Raw genomic sequence first — 21,760 nt, 5'->3', positions numbered from 1 at the left:
ATAGACTTTGTAACACATCATCCTGCCTTTAAATTTGGGGGTTTCCACCACAGACCAAGCAGACTTTACACGGGTACCCACGCTGTCCATCCCCCTGGGGTTGTGAGTCTATCTGCAGGCTCCCGCCAGGGGGACGCCAGCCATGACGCCCGCCTGTACAGTCTCTGCTGGTGGAAGGTTGCAACCAGGTACCACGCGCTCGGCGTCATGATGCAATTCACAGGCGAGTCGCATCATGGAGCTGTTCGCTGCGACGCCTGCGTCTGCAATTCGCTCCCCCTTCCACTTTTGCCAAAACCTTGTGTCTTGTGTCATTTATTGAAGCATTAATAGTATGATTATGAATATAATTTATAATCTGTGTTAATGCTCAATTATGACATGCATTGACCAAGCTGACATCCCCCTTTCATATTTTGACACCTCCCATGCCACATTGTACTTCATGCAATATTTGCTCACATTTCGTCCTTCAGTCGGATTTACATTAATTAACACCAGACTGTTCATTCGCTTATCCGTGCTCGCATCCTTTTCAAGCATCAGTTCATTTTGCCGCATCGTACGATACACATCGTCTCAGCAGACCTCCCACCCACCCATTCATGCAAAGGTCTCTATATACCAATTTCTATACCATTACCGATCTCACTCAAGTGTAACTCATGTTTATCTGCTCATGAACAACCTTAGCAATAAACAGGAAAGGGGGTTTCCACCACAGACCAAGCAGACTTTACACGGGTACCCACGCTGTCCATCCCCCTGGGGTTGTGAGTCTATCTGCAGGCTCCCGCCAGGGGGACGCCAGCCATGACGCCCGCCTGTACAGTCTCTGCTGGTGGAAGGTTGCAACCAGGTACCACGCGCTCGGCGTCATGATGCAATTCACAGGCGAGTCGCATCATGGAGCTGTTCGCTGCGACGCCTGCGTCTGCAATTCGCTCCCCCTTCCACTTTTGCCAAAACCTTGTGTCTTGTGTCATTTATTGAAGCATTAATACATATATACCATGTCACAAGTGAGAGAATTAATACATATATACCATGTCACAAGTGAGAGAATTAATACATACATACCATGTCACAAGTGAGAGAATTAATACATACATACCATGTCACAAGTGAGGGAATTAATACATATATACCATGTCCCAAGTGAGAGAATTAATACATACATACATACATACCATGTCACAAGTGAGAGAATTAATACATATATACCATGTCACAAGTGAGAGAATTAATACATATATACCATGTCACAAGTGAGAGAATTAATACATATATACCATGTCACAAGTGAGGGAATTAATACATACATACCATGTCACAAGTGAAAGAATTAATACATATATACCATGTCACAAGTGAGAGAATTAATAGATATATACCATGTCACAAGTGAGAGAATTAATACATATATACCATGTCACAAGTGAGAGAATTAATACATATATACCATGTCACAAGTGAGAGACTTAATACATACATACCATGTCACAAGTGAGAGAATTAATACATACATACCATGTCAAAAGTGAGGGAATTAATACATATATACCATGTCCCAAGTGAGAGAATTAATACATACATACATACATACCATGTCACAAGTGAGAGAATTAATACATATATACCATGTCACAAGTGAGAGAATTAATACATATATACCATGTCACAAGTGAGAGAATTAATACATATATACCATGTCACAAGTGAGGGAATTAATACATATATACCATGTCACAAGTGATAGAATTAATACATATATACCATGTCACAAGTGAGGGAATTAATACATATATACCATGTCACAAGTGATAGAATTAATACATATATACCATGTCACAAGTGAGAGAATTAATACATATATACCATGTCCCAAGTGAGAGAATTAATAGATATATACCATGTCACAAGTGAGAGAATTAATACATATATACCATGTCACAAATGAGAGAATTAATACATACATACCATGTGACAAGTGAAAGAATTAATACATATATACCATGTCACAAGTGAGAGAATTAATAGATATATACCATGTCACAAGTGAGAGAATTAATACATATATACCATGTCACAAATGAGAGAATTAATACATACATACCATGTGACAAGTGAAAGAATTAATACATATATACCATGTCACAAGTGAGAGAATTAATAGATATATACCATGTCACAAGTGAGAGAATTAATACATATATGCCATGTCACAAGTGAGAGAATTAATACATATATACCATGTCACAAGTGAGAGAATTAATACATACATACCATGTCACAAGTGAGAGAATTAATACATACATACCATGTCACAAGTGAGGGAATTAATACATATATACCATGTCCCAAGTGAGAGAATTAATACATACATACATACATACCATGTCACAAGTGAGAGAATTAATACATATATACCATGTCACAAGTGAGAGAATTAATAGATATATACCATGTCACAAGTGAGAGAATTAATACATACATACATACATACCATGTCACAAGTGAGAGAATTAATACATATATACCATGTCACAAGTGAGAGAATTAATACATATATACCATGTCACAAGTGAGAGAATTAATACATATATACCATGTCACAAGTGAGGGAATTAATACATACATACATACCATGTCACAAGTGAAAGAATTAATACATATATACCATGTCACAAGTGAGAGAATTAATAGATATATACCATGTCACAAGTGAGAGAATTAATACATATATACCATGTCACAAGTGAGAGAATTAATACATATATACCATGTCACAAGTGAGAGACTTAATACATACATACCATGTCACAAGTGAGAGAATTAATACATACATACCATGTCACAAGTGAGGGAATTAATACATATATACCATGTCCCAAGTGAGAGAATTAATACATACATACATACATACATACATACCATGTCACAAGTGAGAGAATTAATGCATATATACCATGTCACAAGTGAGAGAATTAATACATATATACCATGTCACAAGTGAGAGAATTAATACATATATACCATGTCACAAGTGAGGGAATTAATACATATATACCATGTCACAAGTGATAGAATTAATACATATATACCATGTCACAAGTGAGGGAATTAATACATATATACCATGTCACAAGTGATAGAATTAATACATATATACCATGTCACAAGTGAGGGAATTAATACATATATACCATGTCACAAGTGAGGGAATTAATACATATATACCATGTCACAAGTGATAGAATTAATACATATATACCATGTCACAAGTGAGAGAATTAATACATATATACCATGTCCCAAGTGAGGGAATTAATACATATATACCATGTCACAAGTGAGAGAATTAATACATATATACCATGTCACAAGTGAGAGAATTAATACATATATACCATGTCACAAGTGAGGGAATTAATACATACATACCATGTCACAAGTGAGAGAATTAATACATATATACCATGTCACAAGTGAGAGAATTAATACATATATACCATGTCACAAGTGAGGGAATTAATACATATATACCATGTCACAAGTGAGAGAATTAATACATATATACCATGTCCCAAGTGAGAGAATTAATACATATATACCATGTCACAAGTGAGGGAATTAATACATACATACCATGTCACAAGTGAGAGAATTAATACATATATACCATGTCACAAGTGAGAGAATTAATACATATATACCATGTCACAAGTGAGGGAATTAATACATATATACCATGTCACAAGTGAGAGAATTAATACATATATACCATGTCACAAGTGAGAGAATTAATACATATACACCATGTCACAAGTGAGGGAATTAATACATATATACCATGTCACAAGTGAGAGACTTAATACATATATACCATGTCACAAGTGAGGGAATTAATAGATTTATACCATGTCACAAGTGAGAGAATTAATACATATATACCATGTCACAAGTGAGAGAATTAATACATATATACCATGTCACAAGTGAGGGAATTAATACATATATACCATGTCACAAGTGATAGAATTAATACATACATACATACCATGTCACAAGTGAGAGAATGAATACATATATACCATGTCACAAGTGAGGGAATTAATACATATATACCATGTCACAAGTGAGGGAATTAATACATATATACCATGTCACAAGTGAGAGAATTAATACATATATACCATGTCACAAGTGAGGGAATTAATACATATATACCATGTCACAACTGAGGGAATTAATACATATATACCATGTCACAAGTGAGGGAATTAATACATATATACCATGTCACAAGTGAGAGAATTAATACATATATACCATGTCACAAGTGAGGGAATTAATACATATATACCATGTCACAAGTGAGGGAATTAATACATATATACCATGTCACAAGTGAGAGAATTAATACATATATACCATGTCACAAGTGAGAGAATTAATACATATATACCATGTCACAAGTGAGAGAATTAATACATATATACCATGTCACAAGTGAGAGAATTAATACATATATACCATGTCACAAGTGAGAGAATTAATACATATATACCATGTCACAAGTGAGAGAATTAATACATACATACCATGTCACAAGTGAGGGAATTAATACATATATACCATGTCACAAGTGAGAGAATTAATACATACATACCATGTCACAAGTGAGAGAATCAAAACATGTATACCATGTCACATATCAAGCTGTTTGACAATTTATTTGCATAATCACATCAAAAAAAACTTCAAAATAATTCAAACGACCTGGGCTCCGCTATTTCCAAGAAAGATTACATATTCCCTGACCAATTTACTAAATAGTCTCGGAAACATTTACGTCATGTTTGAATATTTCGATTTGTTTTCATCAAACGGCGTTTTGAATGATGCATGTGATGGGAATCACGTGACTGAACACAAGTTATCCCTTATACTTTTGCTGGCATTTTAGGGGGGTGTTTCACGGACTACTTTGTTACTCCTGAATATGACTACAATTTGAAGCATGGATACCAAATTTATGATGGGTGTACAACATATTATCATCCACATGCTACATGACTACCGTATACTTGTAATGTATGCATCATTTGTTTTAGATATTGCAATGCGGCTGTTAACTGTCAATGGTTTGAAAATTCATTCTGTGAGGAAAGTGCATACCCTGATTTAGACGAATGTGGTTGTAAGTATTGTATAGTATGCATATTCATTGTTTATGAATTTGTCACAGAAAGCCTTGAACTATGACCCAACAATTCATCAGTCTTTAATGTTTCTAAGTTTGTTTATATGGAATTTAAACACGCGCTGCGCGGCGACTTCCACCCTTTAAAGGGCGGTGGTCGTCGCGCCGTGCCGCGCACGTGCAACATTTGTGTTGATAAATATTGATTGTCCCACAAACCAATGCGTTCTTTCAATATCTTCGATACCTTTCAATCACCTAAAAAGTACCCAATTAAAGCTTGGTAACGTCTCAGTTTGTTCTCGCTGGTCTGCGCAACAGTCGCAATCTTTGTTTATATGAGCCCATATCCCGCGCATGCGTGGCGGGACGACCACCGCCCTTTAAACTAATTGCTAAGTATCCATTTGTGTGAGTCACACACGCATATGCGTAGTTACGATTTTACTTTATTGAGATGTATGCAGCCTATGATTCAAGTCATGTATTATTGAGATGTATGCAGCCTATGATTCAAGTCATGTATTATTGAGATGTATGCAGCCTATGATTCAAGTCATGTATTATTGAGATGTATGCAGCCTATGATTCAAGTCATGTATTATTTGTTATAGCTGACTCGTCTGCAGGTGTAATCGCAGGAGTAGTCGTCAGTGTCATTATTGTACTTATTGTCGCTGCTGTCATTGTTGTCTTCATGTTGGTAAAATATCGACGGGAAAACTCTGATCTCACAGCACCGAACACTGCAGATGTGCAGCCATCAGCACCTCCTAAACGTGATCATCAGCCTCCACCGGAAATCAGGTTGTCTTACGTCAACCCATATCACTTAGACCGAAGCCAGAATCCTAGGTTGGATGGAAGTCATACTAATACAGGGGTGTATTCCGAAATATCCGAAAGACCTCAGTCAGCAACTCCTTCATACATTGAGCCTGTTGATGTTTGATTTAATACATTCTAATTAATGATTGATTTAATTTATGTGACATTTGTTTTGTATGCTTTGACTTTATTTTTGTTTTTTGTTTGAATTTACAAACAATAGTATAATTGCGAACCTAGTTTAATTCAATAGTTTGTGCTTTTACCGATATATTCATGGTTAATTTATTATAATTGAGATATGAATATTCATACTTTGCTGCTGTATATGATTACATGATGTGTCTGCATCATCCTTCATTACTTATCAAAATTAAATATTCCATTTGATTCCGCACTATACACTATTTATACAATTTTTACCCAAATTAACATTTGGTTGATTCATTTCATATTTACAAAAAATGCTATTATATCACATGAATGTAATTGTACAAATACTTGAACTTGGCCTGGCAGTACTCATGTGGTCTACAAATTAGGGGTGTTCTGTCAAATGTATGGTTGTATTGCCGGTCATTACACAATGCGTGAATCAGTATAATTGTTATTCATTTGTTCTCATAATGCATAATGATCTACCAATGAATATTATCCCAAGAACCAATAATGTGCTGCAGCATAGTCCAGATAGCTCAGTCTGTCAGGTCAACCATTGTATGAGCTACGAGGTCAAACGCACAGATCCATATTATAAGATATGAGTGTCTGAGCACACTTGCTTCTATGCTATCGATAAAGAGCCATTGCTCGAAACGTCTAGCTATTTTTAATAGTTATTTAGAACTACGATTACCAAATATTATCTTCAATATATCACACTTAAACTCATATCACTCGATGCATACAACCATCTAATGACATAAGGACGAAGTCTTATAAAGTCTTTGAACTATTGATGAGAACAAAGATTTGACGCGAGGAAACAAGTCAGACTCGAAAACAGAATATCTAGTCTATATAAAGTTCTTCTGATTGGTCAAGTACTACTGAGTGGGTTTTAATAACAGGTATAACACATATTTTTAGACTCCTCTTCTATAGCCTCAGAACACAGTATGTGAATAATACAACATATACAACCAAACACTTTATTGCAATTAGTAAAAAATAAAGTTCTAATTCGTATCTTAATACCAGGGGATATTGCTTTGCATTTTTGGATACCTAACTTTGAAAATATGGTTCAAATTTGACCACTGAGCATATATTAGTGCACGTGAAAAACTACACGTACTAGAGTGTATATATTGTAAACAATAACAATGTGAACTTTTGAACCATTTGATAAGTTTTACGCTAAAGGGACAATTTATGCGCATCACAGTGAATGTTGCGACTAGTGATACAATTAAGTGTATGCTTACATGCATGCATGTGTGTGTGGGTTTATACGTTGTGTATGCAAGCATAACTCGGGATAGGAAGGGAAAAGAAGGAATCATTTTACAGATTCAAAAGATTATGTTATCAACAATAATTTATGTGGAAAGGAAAATAGCTAGAAACTTAAACTTGGAACACAGGTTTCTCATTCAACCGGAAAGACGCAACAAATTCCAGGAACAAAAGATCAAGGTCACAGTGTGTGTTTATGTGTAATTATACATAGAAATGTAACTACATGGAATAAATAGCTATTGTAATAAATTGGCTCACATATTAAATGTTATAGTTAAGTTCACAGTATGAGTGTGTGTATAACTACAGGGGGAAATAGTCTATAGCCTTAAGACTTTTTACAGATGTGTTCCATGTGCAACTCAAAACAACTAGCTGCATTCACAGATCAAAAGTCGTGGTCACATTGTGCGTTTATGTTTGTTCAGTATTGGGATACAAGGGGAGAGCTAGCTATATATATCTTTAGTACAAAGGACAAATTGCCTATTTTTGTTCAATTTTTTTCCTCCGCACACATGTTCCTTTTGTGATCCCATACTTACATTTTAAGGTAAAGGTAATTAGTAATTGTATACATGTGTTTAAGGCTAATTTGTGACATCTCCTCTGATTTGCGAATGCTGTCTAGTTGAATTTTTTGAGGCAATGCTTCAGCATACGATTTTGTTTGTAAACACGAGAAAACGCGAGCGAATAATAGACCTGTGAAATGTGGAATCTTAGATCACCCCTACCGTATATGGACGCACTTAATGACCTGATATGTAAATCACGATTTTCATTCGTCAATCGCATGACTGCATTATATGTGGTGCGTAAGTTGGTAAGCTCATTGTGTAAAATTTGAATATCTAATTGCACCCAATGAACTCTAATAGGAGGGGGAGACTACTCGGTTTCGAATACCAACCTTATACAATACAACCTGTACCTTCCAATAAATTTGTCAACTAAAATAATTGCGATAAACTAGTAACCAAGTACTCTCAAGCACATGGTTGTGGTTTATGTAAACGACTCGTTGGAATGCGTGGTACTGTGTAATTATAAAAAACAGTGGTTACCATATATACGAGTAATTTGACCTGGAATTTAAATTTACTGAAAACAGTAATTTTATTTTCTTTCTCGTTGTTTTTCGGCAAGTCACATGACACTCATTCTCGATAATAAAAGACGTTCTAGCCGTCACTGAGCTACCCTGGAAACAACGATGGACTACCTATAATAAACAGCAAATAACACAACGAATAACCCCATTGAGTCATGAACTATGGCTGAATTCCGTACGCAAATGAAGGGAAAACATATAGAAAAAAAGTACCTTTGTAGATGCTAAACAAAAGTCTCATTGTACAGAGTTGTATCGCTGACAGTGCATGAGACGACCCTGGCGACCGACCTCAATGCAATAGGTGAATATTTGCTGCAAGGTGGTGCTTTCAAAGCATCGTATAAGTGTTTACTGAGTATCGGCCCAATTTAAACACAAGGAGTACACGGTATTCATATCACCTATGTGAAATATGTCAAATAGGTGTGGGGTGCTAACCTCTGCAATTACAAAGCGAATAAAACGCAATGTTAAAGAGCTTTTACGCAGTAAACATTGCAGGTCGAAACTCACGCAGTGTATAAGCGAAGGCGTAACTCAGTCGTATATATTTGGGTTTATACCACCACAACCAGCGATATCAAACTGAGGTTAGTTAACATATCTCATTGAATGTTGTGTGTCATACAGACTCGGTATAATGACAACCCACTGTTTTAATTTGACTTCTGTTGGTTCTAATCCAAGATTTCGAGTACACGGATATTGACACTGGTCTGTGTCTTATATGCAAGTATATGTAACCTACAAGTGTCCGTTTATATCACACTTTATTCGAATAAATACACGATGTCAAAAATATGTGGTCGTTTGCCATGGTTACGGTATACTGGTATATTATATTGATTATAAAAACCTCACTAAGTTTTGAGCTGGATTTTTTAATGATTTCTCTTTTCTATCAAGTATGTGTGTATTTCTAATCGTCGCCCTCTAAACTTTATCAGGATTTCTTTATTAGATTTGGATGTGGTCCTGACTGGGTTATGATGGAAGATACTAAAAAACCACTCTCCCTCCCCTCCCCTCTTTGGGGGGGGGCTGTTAATATTTTTGGATTTAACTGCATTATTCATTTCGTTTTCAGGTTGACGCCATTTCCCTACCATGGCGGCTCAGTCCGTAGACGATTTATGGGGATACCTGCATGGATATCTCCACGCACAGGCCCTCATGACCGGTTGTAAACTTCGCATATTTGACGAGCTGAAAAACGAACCGAAAACAGCCAGTGATATTTGTATCATCCTAGGGGCCGAGTTAGACGCAGTGGAGAGACTGTTAAACGCTTTAGTATCTTTGGGGGCGTTATCGAGAGTTTCGCCTGGCGACTTTGGCAGCAACGACGATAAGTTTATCAACTCCGATCTCTCAAGCAGGTACTTAACTACAGAGAGCCCCATGACACTGCGACCCTGCATACTGGTCGCTGATAAATATTTGTATGGTCTTGCAGGCAATTTGTCATTCGGTGTACGAGATGGAAATCCACAAGCAGAACGTGCGTTTGGAATTAGCAGTCGGAAGTTTTACAAAGATAGCGCCAAAAGCGATGATGAAAAGCTGCTTTTGTTGGCATCTATGCATTCTAAAGCTACCGTCTTCTACCGCGACGCGGCAACAAAATCGTTTGATCTGTCTCAATACAAGCACGCGTGTAACATCGGGGGAGGTACTGGCGCTGTTGCATTCGCTCTGGCTGCCGTCTACCAGCATATGAAAGTTACCGTACTTGATGTACCAAGCGTGGTGGAAGTTGCCAGTAAATTCACACCTGCAGACCCTTACTCCCATAACGTAACCTTTAAAGGGGGTAATATCTTCAAAGGCTCTTTTCCCGATGTCGACCTCTTTGTTTTGACGGATATCGTTCACAAATGGCCCGAGCAACGAATCAAACAACTTTTGTGTCGTCTGTTTGATAGCTTGTCAGCCGGTGGCGCTGTTCTAATTCTGGACTGCTTTCATGAAGACGACAAACGAGGGCCACTAGCAGCGTCAATGATGGGCTTGTTGATGTTGCTGACTTCCACCGAACGTTGTTTTCAGCGATCGTTTGCTGATATGTGCGACCTTCTGCGCAAGATCGGATTTGTTGAAGTTAAAGTAAAAAAGAATGGCGATATTGTACAATCTATGATTGCTACGAAACCGCCGATAGACAATGATGAACTAGATGTGCATTTATAATATGACGATGATATTTTATTCACGCTTACATGATTGTGATGGCCCATACGTCGTACGATATACCCGGGTTTCACTCACTGTAAACATGTCTTTGACTGGACGGTATCGAAGTAATTGTGTTGTCATTCTTTCCAGACTATATGTAACGTTTTCTGTTATGGTACCAATCAAATTTCTAATTAATATATTATGCAATATACTACAGAATAAACATCCATATTTCTTGAGTACAGAATATTATCATTCGTATAATATGATGATGATCTCTTCATAAAATTAATCAAATATGGTATAACAGGAAACATGTATGAAACTATGAAAAACATGTACAATAAAGTAAAATATAAAGTTAAATGTAAACAAGGTTTAACAAAACAATTTCAGTCCAATATTGGTGTTAAACAGGGATGTAATCTTAGTCCAACTCCCTTCTATCTTATTTTAAATGACCTGCCAAGTATTTTCAATACTGGTACCTGTGATTCTCCTTATTTTGAAAACTCACATGTCAGCTGTCTACTTCATGATGATGATATTGTGATACTTTCTAAAACTAAACAGGGGTTACAAACATGTCTTGATAGTTTGGCAATGTATGCTAAAAAATGGAAGCTTTCTGTCAACACTGACAAAACAAAAATCATAATTTTCAATAAATCAAACAGACGTCTAAATAATGATACATATTTTCTTGGAGGTAACGACTTGATACAGTTAAATCTTTTAACTATCTGGCATTAGTCATTAGTGCCAATGGTAGGTTTAAGGATGGCATAAAAAACCTTAAACATAAAGCTCAAAAAGCTCTGTTTTCAATGAAAGCAAAGCTTGGCTCAATTCAAAACATAAGTATATAAGTATCAATTCCCCTTTTTGACAAACCTATCAGACCCATCCTCGCTTATGGTTGTGATGTTTGGGGTGACGAGTTCTCCACTAAATCACGTTCAATTATATTATTGTCGGTATCTACTAAAGGTGTCACAACGTACACCGATTATGTATAGCGAGTTAGGCAGATACTCCCTAGACGTATTTATAAAAAACAAAATTACAGTCGGGCCATGAATTCTAATATTGTGTTACTCAAGGAAGTTTTTGTGGTTAACCGAAACGGTTAAAAGTAACTGGTATTTAGAAGTAACATCGTTATTGAAAAATATTCAACAATATCATTCAGTTAACAACTGTGATAAATTAACCTCGGCACAAATGAAACAAATTTATTTGGGCATCCAAAATTTATTCCTAACAAAATGGAATGGTGAGGTTTATAACATAATGATAACCGCACCAAAGCAAATGAAAAACAAACTGAGAACATATCAGCTAATCAAATCAGATTTAAACCTTGAGCCATATTCAAGCTATAAAACTTTGAACTGCGTAGTATACTTACTAAATTTCGTCTTAGTGACCATAGTCTCAAAATTGAAATGGGTCGTCATAAAAAAATCTCCTTAAAGAAGGACGGCAAGGGGGGGTGTTGCTGGTACAGGTTACCGGAAATAAAGACGGTATTTTATGTTTTTACAAGAAATAAAATGAAAGTTTCATTTACAATAAAAAAAAGAAAGGTTTTTACACTTAAACAGATAAAGCAAATTTCTAATTACATATTTTTATAATATTTTTGATAATTTGTGTTTAAGAATCAAAATTGCAAATTGCGTACGAATTACATTTAATTTGGAAAATGCTATATACGCTTACAAAAATAATATCTTTGTACAAATTACGGACGAATAAAATAGCTGATTACATTTTACGCCTTGCCCATGTCTACGAAATTACGTTTTTTATTTATTTAAATTACATTATTACGGAAATAAAAACAATTGATTACAGTTCACGAAAATACCCCTTGCCAACCCTCCTTAAACAACAGGCTTTGTGTCATGTATAACACAGGTCTAATTGAAGATGAAATGCACTTTCTGATGGAATGCAACAAATATAATGAGTTGCGTACCAATCTTTTCAATAAATCTAAGGATATGATCCCAGCATTTAAAAAATATCCTGCAGAGAAAAAAATTATGGAATTGTTACAGAATGAAGACATTATTATATCAGTAGCACAGTTCATAAGTAAAAGCTTTGAAGTAAGGAAGCAGAAATAATTAATGATAGTAAGTTTAAATCACCATGTACAAATGTGATACATCACCCGAAACGCCCTACTTGCAACTGAGCTAACATAAAAATTGGCCTCAAAATTGTTCCATCCTACAAAAACGATTTTATTTTTTTAATCAAGTCAAAAACAATCATGGAGTATTTGTAGTTCGTTTTTTTTTCTATCTAATCAAAAATAACAGAAAATGATGAAACAAACATCCAAGACGAGAAAATGGTTTGGCCCGAGTGAAAATATTTGCGTCAAATGAGGTCAATTTCAGGGCATGGACCTAGAACCAACTGCTATGCCATACTACTGTCCGATTATTAATTTGAATGTAGTCTGACGACATGATCAATGTTTATCAATTAAGTTTCAGTTGGGAGGTGGCGGGGTTGGGGAAAAAACTAAAGGAATTAAGTTTTTTATCCGACATTGAACTTTTGATGTTGTCCCTTATTATATTATATATATCGACTTAATGTGACTTGAATCATTGTATTAGTATATACTCGGTGCATAATGCTATATCGCATATTAATATTAGGCGTGACTTGGTGTCCGCAGATTAGTTTCCTAGGTGCGTCACTGTAGAGTTAGCTGGATAGGTTTATTCCACCATGTTATCGGGTTCGAACTGTCGGAATTCCACAGGTTTGGAAGACGTAAACATGACACTGTCTGGGTTTGAAAGTACATTCTGGGAATCGCTTAGTTGATATTTCAGCTCCTCAACAATATAATGTAATAATATACAAATAATATAATGTAATAATATACAAATAATATAATGTAATAATATACAAATAATATAATGTAATAATATACAAATAATATACAAATAATATAATGTAATAATATACAAATAATATAATGTAATAATATACAAATAATATACAAATAATATAATGTAATAATATACAAATAATATAATGTAATAATATACAAATAATATAATGTAATAATATACAAATAATATACAAATAATATAATGTAATAATATACAAATAATATAATGTAATAATATACAAATAATATAATGTAATACTGGTTATTCTATTCATAGAATAGTGCACCATTTGTCACTATAATAATATACAAATAATATAATGTAATAATATACAAATAATATAATGTAATACTGGTTATTCTATTCATAGAATAGTGCACCATTTGTCACTATAATAATATACAAATAATATAATGTAATACTGGTTATTCTATTCATAGAATAGTGCACCATTTGTCACTATAATAATATACAAATAATATAATGTAATACTGGTTATTCTATTCATAGAATAGTGCACCATTTGTCACTATAATAATATACAAATAATATAATGTAATACTGGTTATTCTATTCATAGAATAGTGCACCATTTGTCACTATAATAATATACAAATAATATAATGTAATACTGGTTATTCTATTCATAGAATAGTGCACCATTTGTCACTATAATAAAAAATACATGAATACTATCCAAATATTATTATTTTCGAATTAGTCAATATAAAATGTGTTGTAACTCTTATTATGAATATTAATTAATATTTGCTACACCAGATAATATCTTATAAAATGTATCCCCAAAGAAAGTATATATCATACAAACATAGCTTATAAGTCTTAATATATATACATAATAAGTATTTTGGTTTCAAAATTGCATCATTCCAAAAACTATGTGCAAAACAATTATGTTGACAAGGCTGTATATTCAGCTTTTCATTGATGCAAAATACATTATTATATCATTGTACATTTACGGGATATATGGTCACTATATCATTGTACATTTACGGGATATATGGTCACTATATCATTGTACATTTACGGTATATATGGTCACTATATCATTGTACATTTACGGGATATATGGTCATTATATCATTGTACATTTACGGGATATATGGTCACTATATCATTGTACATTTACGGCATATATGGTCACTATATCATTGTACATTTACGGGATATATGGTCACTATATCATTGTACATTTACGGGATATATGGTCACTATATTATTGTACATTTACGGGATATATGGTCACTTTATCATTGTACATTTACGAGATATATGGTCATTATATCATTGTACATTTACGGCATATATGGTCACTATATCATTGTACATTTACGGTATATATGGTCACTGTATCATTGTACATTTACGAGATATATGGCCATTATATCATTGTACATTTACGGGATATATGGTCACTGTATCATTGTACATTTACGGTATATATGGTCATTATATCATAGTACATTTACGGGATATATGGTCATTATATCATTGTACATTTACGAGATATATGGTCATTATATCATTGTACATTTACGGGATATATGGTCACTATATCATTGTACATTTACGGGATATATGGTCACTATATCATTGTACATTTACGGTATATATGGTCATTATATCATTGTACATTTACGGGATATATGGTAATTATATCATAGTACATTTACGGGATATATGGTCACTATATCATTGTACATTTACGGGATATATGGTCATTATATCATTGTACATTTACGGGATATATGGTCACTATATCATTGTACATTTACGGGATATATGGTCACTATATTATTGTACATTTACGGGATATATGGTCACTTTATCATTGTACATTTACGAGATATATGGTCATTATATCATTGTACATTTACGGCATATATGGTCACTATATCATTGTACATTTACGGTATATATGGTCACTGTATCATTGTACATTTACGGGATATATGGTAATTATATCATAGTACATTTACGGGATATATGGTCACTATATCATTGTACATTTACGGGATATATGGTCATTATATCATTGTACATTTACGGGATATATGGTCACTATATCATTGTACATTTACGGGATATATGGTCACTATATTATTGTACATTTACGGGATATATGGTCACTTTATCATTGTACATTTACGAGATATATGGTCATTATATCATTGTACATTTACGGCATATATGGTCACTATATCATTGTACATTTACGGTATATATGGTCACTGTATCATTGTACATTTACGAGATATATGGCCATTATATCATTGTACATTCACGGGATATATGGTCACTGTATCATTGTACATTTACGGTATATATGGTCACTATATCATTGTACATTTACGGGATATATGGTCATTATATCATTGTACATTTGCGGGATATATGGTCATTATATCATTGTACATTTACGAGATATATGGACACTATATCATTGTACATTTACGGGATATATGGTCACTATATCATTGTACATTTACGGGATATATGGTCACTATATCATTGTACATTTGCGGGATATATGGTCACTATATCATTGTACATTTACGGGATATATGGTCACTATATCATTGTACATGTACGAGATATATGGTCACTATATCAGTGTACATTTACGGGAATTATGATCAGGCTAATTTACCAACCTAGTATCTGTTTATACGACTGGTTTGGAATACTTTATGGAATATAATTTAAATATTCATAGCTTCACACCAACACCCAGATGGTAAACAACCACTTTGTATTTTTGTTTGCGAAATTCTCTCTTATACCAACTCATTGTCATGTTGCATTAACTGATAGTAGAGAACCAGACAACCTCCTCTACTTCATACATCAATGTAAAGCTGAGTTACCTGATACCCTGGGGGGTGGTTATTGGTTGGGGTCACGATGACACTCACAGGTTTGTCAAGGTAAGCAGTGGAAGAATGTGACCGAGGTACAACAATGCTTGAAGGGCAAGGACTATGTACTTTCTAGGCGACTCAACCACCCATTAAAACCATTCTTGTCAACGATAGCAACGGGCGTCGGAAAGTGTCCAGCATTCCCGGCTTGTATAATGCAACTGAAACAGCATATTCGATGCAAGTAACAGATTTGATAAACAATATCAACTTTACTTTTCGTCACCATGCTATCTCACGTCATACACGTCAACTAATTCCTATTCAATGTTTTCCCTTTTTAGCTCCGCTGTCGACTTTGTCGAGCGACGGAGCTTATCATACGAGTGATTGTCCGTCGTCGTCCGTGCCAATGTTTTACTTTTTCGACTTCTTCTTGAAAACTACAAACCTGAATGCTTTGATACTTGGCGTATATGTAGCTTGGGTAGACCTCTCTTAGATTTGTTCATTTCATGATTTTGGTGAATATTTTTGTCATTTTTGGTAAAAAGTGATATTTTCGACTTCTTGTTAAAAACCGTAAGTCCGATTGCTTTGATATTGCATCTATAGGTACTACGTGTGGACCTCTCTCAGATTTGTTCATTTTGTAATGATATCTTTAATTCTCTAATTTTGGTGAATATTTTTTACATTTTTGTTAAAAAGTGATATTTTCGAATTCTTGTTAAAAACCGCAGGTCCAATCGCTTTGATATTACATATATAGGTACTACATGTGTACCTCTCTCAGATTTGTTCATTTCGAGATGATATCTTTAATTGTCTAATTTTGGTCAATATTTTTGTAATTGTTGGTGAAAAGTGATATTTTCGACTTCTTGTTAAAAACCCCAAGTCCGGTTGCTTTGATATTGCATATATAGGTACTACGTGTGGACCTTTCTCAGATTTGTTCATTTCGTAATGATATCTTTAATTCTCTAATTTTGGTGAATATTTTTGTCATTTTTGGTAAAAAGTGATATTTTCGAATTCTTGTTGAAAACCGTAAGTCTGATTGCTTTGCTATTATATTTATAGGTACTGCAGGTAGAATTCTTGATGAAAATTCTTGTCCAATTGCTTATATAATATACATGTTGTTCATTTTCTAATTGTAATTGTCGCATACGACTTATTTACCACTCCCGTGTCACTGAGAATGTTCTAGAACCGTACTGTGTCTGGGTGGAATATTCTAGATTTTGTTTAGAAACTGGTTGAATAGGTAATATAACACTGTAGGAGGCAATGGAAGGTAATGGAACATTCTAGAAATTTGTAGTAAGTTCCAGACTCATTATGTATGCTGATGTAATGGTCTATTTATAGATGGTGTGGGTATATATATGGGAGTTGTTCAGCACTGAGATCAGATCGGAGATCTCGTTGAATTGTATTGGAGTTTAAGTATCTAGTTATTGGAGTAGTGGAGTTTTACCGCGTTATTGTACTTGATGTTTGCAGAGTATAATAATACCAGTACCAGTTGAAACCTCATCTGTTGGCTCCGTGTTCGTATTTTATCATCGCCGCCAGGGAAGTCTTTCTGTTACTGTTGCCATTTTGGTATTTGAACCATCACACCTGTACTATACCAATTACGGTAATATTACGTTGCGTGTGACATCTGGGGGATCGTCCGGGAACAGTGAAGGCATATAGAAGACAACATGGCCAGCGAGATGAAAGATATGTCGAAACAAGAGTTGATGGAATGGGCGGATGAACTGGGAATGACTGGAGAAGACAAAAGGAAATTTATTTTGGAGCAATTGAGTTCTCAGCGGGCTGACAGACAAGCGGCGAGGGAAGAGAGAAAGGCAAAAATGGAAATAGAAGTAGAGGTGAGGAAAATGGAGATTGAGGAAAGGAAGGAAAAGTTACGGCTGGAAGCGGAAGCAGAACAGCGAGAAAAGGAAAGGGAAGCAGAGGTAAGAAAAAATGGAGATTGAGGAAAGAAAGGAAAAGTTACGACTGGAAGCGGAAGCAGGCGAAAGAGAGAAATTGCAAATGGAAGCAGAACAGCGAGAAAAGGAAAGAGAATTTGATTTGAGGAAATTAGAGCTGCAAGCAGCAATGCCGGGGCTCTAACAGGCTAATTTTGGCGGTCAACGAAATGTGGTCAGTGATGCACAGTCACCAAAGTTGCCTGCATTTGTTGATGGTAAGGATGAACTTGATAGTTATTATTGCGGTTTGAGAGGTTTGCAACGAATGCGAGTTGGCATAGAGATGGATGGGCCACAAAATTGAGTGCGCTGTTGACTGATAGAGCACTGGAAGTATATTCCAGGATGTCTGAAACTGATGCAGTTGACTATGATCGTGTGAAGGTGGCGCTGTTGACAAGATACGATTTCACAGAGGATGGGTACAGGAAGCGATTCTGTGAAATTAAACCTGAAAGTTCCGAGAGTCCTGACCAGTTAATTGTGCGGCTTAAGAATTATTTTGCTAAATGGGTTGAGTTGTCAGGCACTGCAGCAACATATGATGGTGTTACCGACGTGATGGTGAAGGAGCAGTTTATTGGTGCCTGTACAAGAGATTTTGCAGTTTATCTTAAAGAAAGAGCACCCAAAGATTTAGATGAGTTGGCAGTAATAGCAAAGCAGTACCTAGTGGCACATGGTCGACAGTTATCCACAAAGGACCAGGTGAGGCATAACGATAATAAGACTGCCATTAGAAATACTGATGTGGGACAGGGTAGTAGTATCCGGTGTTATGTATGTCAGGGTGTTGGTCATCGAGCAGCACAATGTCCATCCCGCGTTACTGATGTCAACCATGACAAAGGTAAACAGTGCTCTCAGTGTGGTGACATAGGACATGTGGCTAAGTTCTGCCGTAGTGGACAACACAAGGGTCAAGAAAGAGAGAGTGTCAAACCCAGCACTACTACTGGTACAGCTGCAGTGGTTAAAGAGGAGTCTAATATCAGTGCTAGCTGTGCTGTTCAAATTGACAGTGATGTACCTAAAACGATTGAGAAGGACAATTTGTTGTTAGCATCGGGGGAGTAGTTAAAGGTTGTGAATGGTGCATGTATGGAACGGAGTGGCGTTGTGGAGGACAGGACTTTGGCTGTGGGTCAAGGGAAGGTTGGTGACACAGTTGTGACCATGTTGAGAGACACTGGGTGTAATGGCATTATAGTCAAGAAGAGCTTGGTACCAGATGACCAGTATACAAAAAAGGTGGGTCATATATTGATGGTTGATCGTACTGTAAGAAGGGTTCCAGTCGCCATGGTGGAAATTGATATGCCATATTTGAGAGGCACGGTTGAAGCATTATGTGTGCAGGACCCAATCTATGAGTTAATTGTTGGGAATGTGCCCGGAGCAAGACCACCAGATGACCCGGATCTAGTGTGGAATGTGAGAGGAGCAGTAACAACCAGAGCGCAAGTGAAGAAATTGGTAAGGTGAAGCCGCTCAAAGTGTGTGATGTAAAGACTGGAGCACATGTAACAAAAGACAAATTAATTGAGATTCAGCAAGCAGACACATCGTTGAAGAAGTATTATAATAAGAGAGAACCGGAAGTGAGAGGGCACCTTACAACCGAGTTCCAGGTTTATGGAGGCTTGCTATATCGTGTGTATCAGGATCGTTCAGTTCCAGGAGGCAAGACGGTATGTCAGTGGTTGTGCCGAAACTGTTGAGGACTCGTGTTATGGAGATTGCCCATAATTCAATATTTGGTGGAAACATGGGGATAAAGAAGACAGAAGACCGGAGTGTGACTAGCTTTTATTGGCCTGGGCTACGTCAAGATGTTACCAGTTTTTGTAGGTCGTGTGATGTGTGCCAGAAGACTGTTTCAAAGGGATCAGTTGTGAAGGACCCATGAGGTAAGATGCCTTTAATTGATATGCCATTCAAGCGTGTGGCTATAGATTTGGTTGGACCAATTACGCCAGCCAGTGATGGGGGTCATCGATACATCTTAACTATGGTGGACTATGCTACACGGTATCCAGAGGTGGTTCCACTTAAAAATATAGATACAGAGACTGTAGCTGAGGCGTTGATTGACTTTTATAGCCGATTGGGGGTTCCAGAAGAAGTACTAAGTGACATGGGGTCTCAGTTTGTGTCAGAATGCATGCAAGAAGTATCAAGATTGCTCAGCATTAAGAGACTGACGTCTACGCCCTATCACCCCATTTGTAATGGACTGGTGGAAAAGTTTAATGGTACTTTGAAGAAGATGTTAAAGCGGTTGTGCCATGAACAACCAAGGCAATGGCATCGGTATATTAGTGCTTTACTCTTCGCATATAGAGAGGTACCACAGGAGTCAACTGGTTTTTCCCCATTTGAGCTGTTATATGGTCGAACGGTTAGAGGCCCAATGAAGATCCTTAAAGAGTTATGGACCGAAGAGAGCGATACTCCTGAGATAGTTAATATTTACCAGTATGTGTTTGAGTTGAGAGATCGGTTAGAACAGACTTTAGAGATTGCTCGAGAGGAATTACAAAAGACACAAAACCGATACAAGTGTTACTATGATCGTAAAACGAAGAAGCGAGTGCTTAAGGAAGGAGATCAGGTGTTAATTTTGCTGCCAACTGACAACAACAAGCTATTGATGCAGTGGAAGGGTTCTTATGTGGTGGAGCAGGTAATAGGCAAAAACGATTATTGAGTGAGGGTAGGTGACAAAGTGAAGACGTATCATGTAAATATGTTAAAGTTGTATGTTGAGCGGGAGACGTCACCTCAACCAGATGGAAGTGAGACAAGTTACTCACCAAATATGGCCATAGACTTGATGAATGCTGTGTGCGCAGCTACAGCGGGGTGTAATGAGTCAGATGAAGAGAATGCTGTAGACGAAGATGATCTTCTAGAGTTAGGAACTTGTAAACCAAAGGAGTCAGGTAAAGATGTTCAAATTGGTACAGACCTGACAGAACACCAGAGGAAAGAACTGGTGGTTTTAGTCAATACCTATAATAAGATGTTTACTGACTTGCCAGGAAAGACCAAGATAATCAGTCATAAGATTGACCTGACAAATGATACACCAATATGATCTAAGCCATACTCACTACCATATGCAATAAGGGAGAACCTTAGGCAAGATATTGAAGATATGT

At 35.9% G+C, this 21,760-nt stretch overlaps 2 protein-coding genes across 2 annotated transcripts in view; both read left to right on the top strand.

Moving 5' to 3' along the window:
• Positions 1–7,761, top strand: part of LOC102806361 (VWFA and cache domain-containing protein 1-like) — a 61,132-nt gene extending 53,371 nt beyond the window's left edge. Inside the window, exons 24-25 of the mRNA XM_085503472.1 lie at positions 5,118–5,203; positions 5,821–7,761. Coding sequence (XP_085359598.1) covers positions 5,118–5,203; positions 5,821–6,158 — 424 coding nt within the window. The 3' untranslated portion in view covers positions 6,159–7,761. The remainder of the gene's footprint in view (positions 1–5,117; positions 5,204–5,820) is intronic.
• Positions 7,762–9,085: 1,324 nt separating this feature from the next.
• LOC100370726 (acetylserotonin O-methyltransferase-like) lies at positions 9,086–11,037 on the top strand. Its single transcript, XM_002738550.3, has 2 exons — positions 9,086–9,202; positions 9,700–11,037. Exon 2 carries the CDS (start codon positions 9,720–9,722, stop codon positions 10,800–10,802), a length of 1,083 nt encoding a protein of 360 aa, XP_002738596.2. The 5' UTR covers positions 9,086–9,202; positions 9,700–9,719; the 3' UTR covers positions 10,803–11,037.
• Positions 11,038–21,760: the final 10,723 nt, after the last annotated feature.

The sequence above is a fragment of the Saccoglossus kowalevskii genome, chromosome 9 (assembly GCF_978046115.1).
Source record: "Saccoglossus kowalevskii chromosome 9, keSacKowa6.1, whole genome shotgun sequence".
Classification (NCBI taxonomy): domain Eukaryota; kingdom Metazoa; phylum Hemichordata; class Enteropneusta; family Harrimaniidae; genus Saccoglossus; species Saccoglossus kowalevskii.
Note: the sequence above shows the minus strand (reverse complement) of the source record. Positions and strands in the feature narration are given on the sequence as shown.

Bases quoted from the DNA above. Each gene is read 5' to 3' on its own strand.
- LOC100370726 (XM_002738550.3), top strand. From the start codon at position 9,720: ATGGCGGCTCAGTCCGTAGACGATTTATGGGGATACCTGCATGGATAT.